The sequence below is a fragment of the Salvia hispanica genome, chromosome 2, assembly GCF_029641045.1.
Source record: "Salvia hispanica isolate PSC_SH4W2 chromosome 2, Shi_PSC_v1, whole genome shotgun sequence".
NCBI lineage: Eukaryota > Viridiplantae > Streptophyta > Magnoliopsida > Lamiales > Lamiaceae > Salvia > Salvia hispanica.
Genome location: NC_142693.1, coordinates 8,963,721 through 8,975,886, shown reverse-complemented (window position 1 = coordinate 8,975,886; position 12,166 = coordinate 8,963,721). Strand labels below are relative to the sequence as shown.

At 34.8% G+C, this 12,166-nt stretch overlaps 2 protein-coding genes across 2 annotated transcripts; one reads left to right on the top strand and one right to left on the bottom strand.

The window, feature by feature from the left end:
* Positions 1-2,308: 2,308 nt before the first annotated feature.
* LOC148931528 (uncharacterized) lies at positions 2,309-4,205 on the top strand. The gene is made up of 2 exons (XM_089065327.1): positions 2,309-3,014; positions 3,735-4,205. Exons 1-2 carry the CDS (start codon positions 2,803-2,805, stop codon positions 3,790-3,792), a joined length of 270 nt encoding a protein of 89 aa, XP_088921453.1. The 5' UTR covers positions 2,309-2,802; the 3' UTR covers positions 3,793-4,205.
* Positions 4,206-4,309: 104 nt separating this feature from the next.
* On the bottom strand, positions 4,310-11,387 carry LOC125202323 (uncharacterized). Its single transcript, XM_048100702.2, has 24 exons — positions 11,088-11,387; positions 8,756-8,970; positions 8,585-8,690; positions 8,394-8,495; positions 8,258-8,317; positions 8,068-8,146; positions 7,831-7,978; positions 7,619-7,742; positions 7,356-7,536; positions 7,241-7,269; positions 6,897-7,045; positions 6,670-6,772; positions 6,473-6,568; positions 6,335-6,390; positions 6,124-6,247; positions 5,960-6,022; positions 5,824-5,883; positions 5,590-5,751; positions 5,430-5,503; positions 5,257-5,350; positions 5,024-5,160; positions 4,854-4,934; positions 4,666-4,771; positions 4,310-4,567 (listed from the first exon to the last, which is right to left on the bottom strand). The coding sequence occupies exons 1-24, from the start codon at positions 11,259-11,261 to the stop codon at positions 4,496-4,498; spliced, it is 2,595 nt and encodes an 864-aa protein (XP_047956659.1). The 5' UTR covers positions 11,262-11,387; the 3' UTR covers positions 4,310-4,495.
* Positions 11,388-12,166: the final 779 nt, after the last annotated feature.

The window sequence follows — 12,166 nt, the reverse complement described above, 5'->3', positions numbered from 1 at the left end:
TTTTCATGATTTATGTCTTATAAATATTTGAGGTGAGGAGGCGCGCTCAGAGCCACAGAAATCTGGTGGGCTTCGATTTTCTTTTCTATTTCTATTTTGATACTACTAAGTTAAATAGGGGTTCATTTCTATATGACGGACAAAGGAGCAAATTTATGTGTTAAGGTGATCCATAAACTATAAATATTCATTTTAAAAAATTCCTAAAACTATTCTCGTGAGCATGAGCAACAAATTATAAAGGTGACATGGGATTCTCTATGGTCAAGATGCGTTCTTGTATTCCAAAAATCTTAATTTCGCGGAATGAATCAGAATTTATATAGCAAGATTCGATCTTTCCATAGAATTGTAAAAGTCATGCTAATTTTTCTGTTTTTTGAGTAAAAATTTCCCTTCTGCTGAAAGCTAACTAGTACTCCCAATATTTTTTATTAATAGAGACACTTCTTTACCACATGGAGATTAAAAATAGTAGTAAATAAAGTAACAAAGAATAAAGTAAGAAAGTGAATTACTTTTTATCAAAAATAAAAATAACTCAATTATCTTGAAACTTTCCAAAATAGAAAAAAAAAACTCAATTAACATGGAATGAGGGTAGTACTACTCTAGATAAGGCTATGTCTAATGAGATTGTCTAACAATTGAAATAAAAATAGGTGATAGAATAAAGTAAGAGTGATTAAATATTTTTTTTTCAAAAAAGGAAATGCATCAACTTAGTTATGACATTTCAAAAGGAAATACAACTCAACTTAGTTGGGATTGAGGGAGTATAATATAATTATTCAATATCGGTGTACAAAGAAAACTAAAATCACTATATAAATCTTATGGGCTCCTCCTATCACCAATTGATTTTAGGATAAAATCCATAGATTTCTATTATGTATCAGTGCGGGTCTTTGACTATTGCTTAAATTTAATTGATCCAACAGTATTATTTGGGCTGTAACCAAAAATATCATTGATCCAATAGTATATCTGGACTTAAAAATTTGGACTAGTAGTCTAACCACTCAGTAAAAAAAGTCTAACCCCTCCAAGCTTCACCTTAAAGAATTTGAGGGAGGGTGTTGGCAATTGAAACTAAGAGATACAATTATCCCACATTGGTATATAAAAATTACTGAAATCACTATATAAGTCTCATGCATCCCTCCTTTTATCATCAATTGATTTTAGGATGGAATCCATGAATTTTTATTGCTATTTTTCAGGAATAGAGATATAGAGATGGAGAGAAGTGTGAGGTGGAAGAAAATAGGTGAGGTGCCAATGGCACGTCAATTTTTATTTGAAAATTTAAAATTCATAAAAACATCATATCAATAGCCGGAAACTGACATAAATTCTAAGTTCATGATATGCACATTTAAATTTCTAGTAGATAACACCAAATTACGATGATTTTAGCATCTATCATCTGTTTTTATTTATTATTATGAAATATTGGCGCGTTGAATAATGAAATTGGAAATGTATGAAAACAAAAAGTGGAAAACAGATGAGTGAGATCTATGTGATGATTTTAGTATCTATGATATCTATAATGTTATTTCCAATATTTTAGAGTGTCCACAATGATGGACACTCTTTCTCCCACCGCCGGTGGCAAAAAAAGAGTTTTTGGGGGTGTCGTGCAATAGCCAGCCCCGACAGCGCCCCCACCCCCACCCCCAGCCGCGTCAATACTCCCCCGCGCCGTGGCCCTCCGTTTGCAGCTCTCTACTGTGGATATTCTTGATATCTATGATATTTATAATGTTATTTTCATTTTAGAAAACGTTTCATTTTTAATAAGATAATTTAAAAGGAAAAATATTTTATTTTTAGTGGGATATATATATGATTGATAAAATAGACAGAAGTGAGGTGGAAGAGAATGGGCGAGAGGTGGCATGTTATTATTTTAATTTAAAATTCATAACAACATCATTTCAATAACTAGAAAATTAGCAAAAAAATCCTAAATTCATGATATTTAGGATCACATTTAAATTTCTAGAAAATACCATATTTTGATAATAGTTTATGATATTAACAACTGGAGTATTATCTCTTTCTATTACTATGAAATATTCGCACGTTGAAGAATGAAATTGGAAATGTATTGAAAACAAAAGGCAGAATTAATATAGTAGTAGTACAACATTAAATTAGAAAGCTCTTGATTAATGATAACGAAATTACCTAACAAGAAACCCCCAGTGGCCGTCAAATCTGAGCCGTTGGATCTATCAGCCAAATCTAGCAATTTAACGACCTTTCAGCAGCCAATTAAGAACCAGGCGTGAATATGGAAATAATCAGTGTTTTGATGATTTAATTATCATCAAATATCACTCACATAAAGCCTTCACCGCTGCCAACAAACTACATCAACACCTCTCTCTCTCTCTCACACACTTCAAATCTTTCAATTTCAATTCAACTGGTTTTCATCAAATCGTAGCAGTCTGTGCTAACTAACTTATCAGAGTATTGTGTATCGATGTTGAAATTCTGATTCGTCGAAGAAGCAGTTTGTTTTCTGCTATTGATAGTTTGCCCCAAATCAGGGGCTCTACTCTTCTTCTCAGGATCTCTTCAATGCACTTCCCCCCTTAGGTTTTCTGATTGTGTGATTTGATTGCTATTTTGGTCAATCTCTGCGTTGACTTTTTCTGAAGTAGTCGGTTGAGTTTCCTGAGATTAGCTCTAGAGACTGGGGTTTGATTTGATTTGATTTGGTTGAGGGGAATGAATGTTAGTATCGATGTCTGTCAATTGAGATTTTGGTGAGGTTTAGATTTGTTGATGGATATGAGTAATAATGGTGTGAAGATAGAGGTGAACAGTAGCTTGGAGTCTCCAAAGGTAGTTATGATTGAGGAGAGTGATGAGTCTAAAGCACTGTTGCCTTCGAGCAACGGTGGATTGGCGAACAAGTCGGATAAACCTAAGAGGAAAGTTCATTGGATGGATAACAATGGAGATAAGCTTGCAGAAATCTTGGAATTTCAACCTAGGTAACTAGGATCTTTTTTTGATGTTTTATGTTGTTGATGCTGCTGTATTTGATTCTTGTGTTCTTGAGTTTTTCAATATATGCTGATCAATTTATGACTAAGGAATTGCATTAAGTTACTATCACTTAGAATCAGAAAAGCAATGTTGTTTTAGTATGTATAGACTATAGAGATGATGGATGATTTGATGATTTTGTTGGTGGAAATGCCTGATTTTGTGCTCTTTTTTTGTTTCCAATCATATCATTATGCTACAGCACGACACGTTTCAACAGATCATTGGTGAGTATCTGCACCTATGGTGCTCAACATTTTAATCACTGATGGTTTGGCTAAATGTACACGACCTGACGTCCCTGTTATAATAGGCTTCAGCACCATTACTGCATGGTTGCGTTATTTCTTTCACTCGACACTTGTTGCTAGGAAGAATATATACAACACATTTTTGGTGGCGCTTAGTTTGTTTTACAGAGAATTTCAGTAGCTCTTCGGTTTATGATCAACGGTGCTCATCATAATATGCCATTGGTTGTACTGAATAGTTTCACACATTAGTCAAAATATATCTCTCGAGCCTCAAGTGTATGGAAGCCGATGTATTTAAAGTGAAACAGATTTTCTTTACATTAGCAGCAGGTTCTTTATTGATGCTACAAATGGAAACCAGTAGCTCTTCATACTCCTCATTAATGAATGTTCCGTTCTTTTGCCTTGCAGTGACGTGAGCGACTCAGAAGAGGACGAATCAGATTCTTGCATCTGTAGGATAATGTAGACCGGATTGATTAGATCGTCTGCCAGTAACTTTCTGGTGGTGTTGTGAGACATCAGTTTTTTTTCCAGTGGAGAACTGATCTTCCCCTGGATCGCAGACATACAACTAAAACGGAATCTTGCCTTATTCTGTCACAATTTTCTTGAAGTATATGAGTAAACCAAAGGAAGACACCGGGTTCATGGTTTCAGGAATCTCATGAGTATTGGTATATTATCTCAGTTTCCTCATCTGGAAAGCATATTAATATTAGCGTAGTGTGTGCATTGTATTATAAAAACATATGATTGCTTGTCATTATATAGTGAAGTTATAGGATCTTCCATTTGCTTCCTGGTTCCCACCTCTGTACAAATTGACAGTTTTGTGTATCTATCTGATTTCTTGAGCAATATATATTTGGATTTTCGTCATGATCAAGACGGATATTTTCTTCATAGTTCGCTTCCTTTTCATATTAAATTTGATTTTACTGAACAAAGTCTAAATCTTGAGACTGATAAAGAATCAGTTCATATAAACCAACAAATCATTCAACCATTTCTTTTACTGTCACTTTTACACGAATGAAACAGTGCATACCAATTTGAGTTCCTTTAAAAATGGAGTAACGTAAAAAATAGTAACAATGATAATAATTTGACAATGTCAAACTACTATTGAACCTCTCTGCAAATAGTGGCAGACGAGAAAAAATTTCCGGTCAATAAGCAGAAGGAACACCCTTGTAAGGATCACCAAATGCTGCGACATTTCCAGGTCGACTGAACACAATCTGGAAAGAAAAGAACACCAGGTCGTAAAAAGTTTCAATATTCATTGCTAAAATTCTACAAAGATTCAGGAAACAGCAGCAGCTATAAGTTTGTAAACCTGATAGTTTCCTAGTGTACAAGTTTTGAATCCTGCAGCACAATAGTCGAAGTAATACTCCCACGTTCGGATGAACTTGTCGTTGAATCCCAGATCCTTTATTTGACTGCAAACCACAGAATTATCGAAAAAGTCTAGGATTAGGATGGCTTTCTCACTTGAAGCTGATTTTTTTTCTTGATTCTTACCTTTCATTTTTGAGGAAGTTTTCGCGCCAGCATCTGAGTGTCTGGTAGTAATGGACTCCAAAGTCTTCAAGGTGCTCCACACTGCATAAACGTGGCGTGTTAACTTCTTCTCTCGTTAAATTTGGCCTTGTGCATAATGAGGTATAACCGTAGACTGTAGTTTTGATTACCAGAATCTCGAGGCAGCAGCCATGGCTGATGTTACTCGGCTTAGTGAAGGCAGGCAACCTCCTGGGAATATATACTCTTTGATGAAGTCTGAACTATGCCTATATTCATCGTACCTCTCATCTGGTATAGATATGAACTGACAAACACAGCATTGCACATACTTCAACAAATAGAATCATAGCACTAGTAGTGATGTAAGCGCGTGGTTTCTCCCAGATAGCACCGGACTGACCTGAAGAACGAGAAGGCCATCTATTGCTAACACGGATTCACAGCACCTGAAAAACTCTTCCATGAACTCATGACCTACAGCTTCTAACATCTCACTGCACTTACCAAAATTCTGACATAAATATCAGTGTTATAAATACTCCCATTTGAAAAAAATGAAGAAAAGAAATTTACCATGATATTATCCTGTCATATTTCACATTGTTTGGCAACTGTCTGTAGTCACATAGAAGGAATTTTATGCGATCCTGATGCAATGTTTAACACAATGTATTGTAATGAAATTTCATATAACTTGAATAATTAAACTGTTTTCAGATAGAGTTATTAAAACCTGCAGGCCGGCTTCCTTTACTTTGAGTTCAGCATATTGCAGCTGCTGTTCGGATAAGGTGATACCGGTGTATTTGCAGCCGGTTCTTTTAACAACTTCAATTGCTAAAGTTCCCCAACCACACCCGATCTCCAAAATGTGATCATCCTTGCTGATCTTTGCCTATAAATATGATCAATTAACATCACCTTTTAAATTTCCATTTTTCTAGATTGAAGCAATTAAAAAAATCACCTTTTCAATTAGAAGAGAAATTTTCCTGAGCTGAGCAATCTTCAGGTCTTCACCTTCAGACTATCAATATAATTAGAAGGGATCAGCAACATTAGGTGTATATTTTCTAAAAAAAAATATAAGAAGAGCTCTTCACCTTGAATATTGCACAGGAATATGTCATTGTTTCGTCCAGAAAGAGCGAGAAGAGTTCGTTGCTCTGGCAAACAACACAGACAAATTTAGGATCCGCGTTAAGTAGACTGTACGAGTACACACAGTTAACTTGAAAGAGAGAAATGGAAATAGTAGGGAACTTACTAAGTCATAATGTCTTGAGATATTACGCCGTGCCTGAGTTACTGTGTTCTGCCTTGACACATGCTGGAAAAAATATTTTGCAGAAGCCACTGCTGATGTGAAAAGCATCGGTGTCCACCATCCTCTACAAGCGTACAAGGTCAAATTCACCGTACAGTTATTGTAAATAATCGCATCATATGAACACAGAAAATCTGTTTCAAGTTATTACCTTCTGTTATTCGGCTGTGCAGTTGAATTATTCAAATCTCTATTCGCGATAAACAACTGCAAAATGGAATTCGGGTTAGCCACTGTTACCAGGAACAGAAGTTCAACATTGAAGATAAATTTGGATTCATTCCCTCACCATGAAAAGGTTGAGCAAACCTTCATTCTTATCAACAAAAGAAAAGTCACCATTAATGTATGCATCAGCTAGGCCTAAATCTGCTTCTTTTGCAACCTAAACAAGGCAACCATAAAAACGATTCATCACTGGACAATTATACTCGGATTTCCGATGTACAAATTGTATTCCAAGACACAAATAAAATATATCACTACCTTCCAATAAAACTGTGGAGTATGCACTCTCAAAGTCACTTTCAAGAAGCTACCTTTCCTGCTGCCTTCGAAGGTGTACATAGTACCTCCGATCTCCAATAATCTGTCGCAGCACGTGTTATAATGTTACACACGAGGGCTGCGGGCACTAAATCTCAAAATTTTCCATTTTCTAAAATATACTAATGGAAAAGACAAGAAGAAAGAGTATTGCATCTGCAACTTACGTTAGGCTGCCTGTAGCTATAAGACGTTCAAGAAACCTAGTAACAAGAAAACGCGCCCCCGTTTCAAGCCAAGTAGGTACCATGTATTTGGGGTTGCTCTTTAGCATACAGTTTTTTCTAAGTAAGCCATTGGCAGCATTTATTCCTGCCTGTTGTAAGACTTAAAATGTTAAGCTTACAATCCATGATCAACTCTTCTAATGAATTCAATTGAAAATGTTGTATTAATACATGAAAAGGATTCTAAATATTGATTGGCCACTTAAAATGTGTTATCTTAGGAAAAATCTGTCACTTTTTCTTAAATCTATGAACATAACTGTGTGCTTTAGTCGTGCACGTACCTTTAGTCCATCCTCGTGAAAGCCATAGCCTGAGAGAACAATACAAAGAAACAACATAAGTATGTAGTGGGAGTAGATGGCGTTGTGCATAAGTGAAAATGGCTTTTCCATGCACCTTGATATGCTCCACAGAACCATATCCTTCTCTTCCCTTGTATGAGATCTAGCTGAGATGAAGCTTTAGACGCAGCAACTGAGGGAATGGGGTGGCCAGTCGACCACTTCAGCAGCGTGTGTTGAGGTGTGGAAGGAGGGTTGAGCGTCACCAGATAAGGTAGCCCCTTCTCCTCAATGTTCTACACAAAATGGAAAAATGCAACTTTTTTAACATCAGCACCGGCAGAAGGGACAACGGAAAACTTCCATGGCAAAGGTTACCTGTAGAATGTTGAGCCAATATGTGACACAAACTTTGTCATTGATGGATCCAAGAAAGTTCCAAGCGCTCCATGCTGCCGGGTTTTTGGGCATTAGACTTATGTCGCGGTGAAGGTAAATGTCACTGCTCATCAAGGTCAGAGAATGAATTTTTGCGGTTTCGAATAACAAGCATGAGAAACAGACGGTGAGGGATAGGTTCGATGGAACACCTATAGGCATACTGAAAAGCACTAAGTATTCTTAGTTCATCGTACGTCGCCTGTTCTCCTAACATCTTCAGAGCATCCGGAGCATGAGCACCAATTATGCACCCATCGTACGCTTCTTCTGAGCCGTCCTCGGTCCTTACAACGCAGCCTGAAACTCTTAATCACATCAACATTGCAGTTCATATAGTAGCATGAAACATGAAGAAAAAATATAATCGAAAGCTACCTAGTACGCACCTTCATCGTTTCCTGAAATCGAACATACTTCAGCATTCGTTCTTAACTCACACCCTCTACTTTCCAGCACTTTCTTCATCTGTTGCAACAAATTCATCTCAGAATCTCAACATAAGATAAACATATTCCATGATAAATGCTTAACTATAATTTTAAAACGAAGAAAAAGAGAGAGATGTCGAAGTACTACCTTATTGACATAAGTTCGTGAACGACACTTCACAGTAAGCCATTGAGGGCGGCCAAAGAGCTGCGCAACACATCATTAGCTCAACGAGTATCGGCTCAAATTGGAAGAAAACACGAATGGTCTAACAAGAAAATACCTGCAGAAGATGGTGGTTACGACAAAATGAAAGTATCGAATATGCAGAGAAGCTCATCACTCCTTCGGAAGAGCATGACCAGATCGAGCCACAGATTGGAATCTAATCAAACATATGAAAACACACATAACCAAACTGCTTCCATCAAATTCATACACAATAATAACATAAATATATTAAAAATCTCTCACAAGATAGGCCTTTTGAAAGAGCTCAGAGTAACCACGTGATTGCACGAAGCTCCCAAGTGTCTGATTCCTATCGACATCTGGATTGTTTTCAAGATCTTCGAGGTAACTGCAATAACGAAGATCAGCAAAAGAATACCAGCAAAGGTGTGAGGTGTGAAGCTTAGTAATTACTCGAGCACATCATTCTTGAACTTGATGATTTCTCTGATCATATTCCAAAAGTAGGGATTCAACACATTCTTCTTCTGTGCAAATAATCCAGACAGAGCACGACTGCCCCATTCGCAGCCTCGGCCATTGTCTAAGCTCACTGAGAAGGACATGTCCGAGAGCTCCATCTCAACTCCAAGATTCTCAAAGAATTCCATCATGTTTGGATAAGTCACCTGACAAATATCTCACCTTGATAAACTGTTGTTGATTTCACTCGTTTCATGAAAATGTTGATCAACTAGAATTCATGGACAATGTGAAATCATAACTCATTATGTTTTAGGCATCAAAGATTTACTACAAAAGCAGTTAGCTTCCACATCGTACACATTTTAAAATTCAAGAACTATAAGAGAGCAATTGAAAACTCTTATTTTTTTTAACAAAAGAGGTTACATATAACATTTATCGAATTCAACTTCAAAATCGTGATGAGATTGCATAATTCAACTTAATTTGGTTGTCATGTTGTCACATAATAACATGGAAATAATACATGTACAAAATTATTCTTGATGAAGTTATTTAAATATAGTTAAAACTAAAAAGTTTCTTGATTCGCATGTTTAAAAGTAAAATTCGTAAAATCGTTTAAGAGTGTTATTTACACTGTTACATACTAATGTCGTAAAATCGCGTAACTTTTTGCTGCACAATTTAACAATTAAATTGAGTGCACAATTTTTACAAGGTTAAATCGTACAGTGTGCATATGCTTAAAGGGTAAATTTCTCATGGATAATTTTTACCCTTTAGGTTTGGCTAGAATAAGGTGTTTGCACTATTTATTATTTCAATAATCAACACCAATATAAATTATTAAATTAAATAATTATAAACCAAATTATTATCCCTTTCGTCTTTGAAAAGTATAAACTATATCCTTATTAGTCGTCCTTCATTGAAAAATATGAACTTTCTATTTTGGAATAGTTAAACAACACATTACCCTTACACATAATTTTATTTACAACTTATACCATTACATTACAATACTAATGATGTGAAGTCCACTCTCAACTTTATAAATTATATATTGAAACTCGTGTCGAACTAAATGTTCATACTTTTCGGAGACTGAAAGGAATACAAATACTCTTATGTCATGCTTAAATCCAATGGTCGAATTTAATAAAAATATCTGTTAAAAACTGTATGGACCACATGAAAATGATAATTTTGAAAAAGAAAAAAAGCCTAAAAGCCCAAAGATTATGGGCCCTATGTAACAGTAAAGTACAAAGCTACAGCCACGCAAACGATAACGACTGCAGTCCATAGTCTACCCCATTGCTTAGCTGGCATTTCCCCCTTATAATTCATGCGATTTTCTTTTTCTTTTGAGAGTCAATTTATTAAATGCAAAGTACTGTTTTTATTAATATTTCAAAAATATAATATCGGCCTTAAATAAAACCATAAACCCATGTACGGAGTATTCAAAAAATAAAAAATAAAACAGTTTGATTAAAACTATTAAAACCATAAAGTCCATATGGACTTTTATACCACATAAATGTGATAGCTACTTTCAGCATAAAAAATTAAAAAAACTAAGGTAGAAGAAGTCACATCATTGTCTCCAATTGTAAATAAACTTTTTCCTAACTTAAGTAAACCAAGGATTATAAGAGTCCTCAATCACTCAACAAATGTAATAGTAGTACTAACTAATCATGCCAACATGATTAAGTTTGTTCTCACTAGTCACTATTATCCAATATCCGATATTGTTTCCTAGGACATTTCCATTATATGTTGCTAGAATAATCACTAACTAAAATACTTCAATAGAAATGATAATTAGTCTATGTATCAATTTACGGATAAAAATTACATAGAAAAAATTGTGAACTTATTTAATCCGGCGTTCTAGTTGGCTTTCGTCCGACACTTTATTACTCAAATACTCCCTCATCCCCCTTTTTATTTTAACAATTCTTATCAAATGTCTCATTTTATTTTTTACATTTTTTATAAATAGATCTAAATTATTTAATACTATAATACAATCAAATTTTAATTATATATATTAAAACTCGTGTCAATAAAGTAATGTCATGTAATAAGAAGATAGATTTTTCGACACAAAATCAAATATTAGTGATATTTTCGCTTTTAAGTAACTTACAAAAGCTTGTCCGAAATGATGGTAAATCCAGAACTACATTTGTTATTTTTTGGAGCAAAAATGCCAAAATCTTATGTTAACATAATTTATTCCAAAACCTTATGTTAACGTAATTTTATAACAAAAAAAAAAAGAATTATCGAGTAGAAAATGACTTACTCGATTGAAAACCATAAATCCGAGGTCAAGAGAAGTTGCATCAACATCAAAGGTCTTGGCATGGCCGCCTAAGTAATCCTCCTTCTCATAGAGCACCACCTCCACGCCGCCCTCCGCCGCCACATACGCCGCAACCAGCCCACTCACTCCGCCTCCTACCACCGCCACTCTCATCTTCAAATCTCAATTTAACTGCATTACACTTCCTCTTTAGAGAGAGAAAGAGACAGAGAGTAGAAGAAGAAGAAGAAGGTAGAAAGAAATAGTTGGAGGGAATTTCGTTATCACAATACCAATTTTTAGATAAGGGAATGCAAAGTGCCCACAATTTTCTGTCTTATTTGTAAATTGCTATTGGCCTATTAAATTTATGCAAATTTTAAATTATCTCGATTAAAAAAATGCGCTTAGCATGTGTATTTTTGTGCATTTCTGCATATACTGCTATATTTACTTACAATGAGTACTCAATATTGGAGTATTTATTGCGATCATGTGGACTTTAGGTACTACATATTAATATGGGCATGTCAGAATGTTCATGTATATATAAAATTGTTGTCACTACGATAAAATGTTCCGGTTGAGACATAGTTTTTGAAGAGTTATGACACTTCAAATGTAAAAAAAAAATTTGTGATATTTAAGGGTCTAAGCTGATTTTGGAGACATATATAAGTGTAGTTATGGAGTAGTATTATATTTTTCATGACATGTAAAAATGTAACTGTCTTTCTATAATCATTTATTGAAAAAAAAATAGTTTCATCAATAATAAAATATAGTAATACAATTTTGTATCTGAGAAAAAGAGAGACATTGTGACACAAATGTGTCAAACAATAATTTGTGATAGCCAAAGATGTAGCGAAATTTAGTTACATGATTAATAGATATCATAAAATTGGTTTCCAATTCTAAAAATAACAACCTTTATTTACTTACTCCTATATTTTTGTGTCACAAAAAAGTATAAATGCATGTGTGATTGTAGCAAAATTTTGTTAAACAATGTCGCAACACGTCTCTCAACTCTGACTGCATAGTGTTACTACTAGATATTTTTATTGCAATAAGCA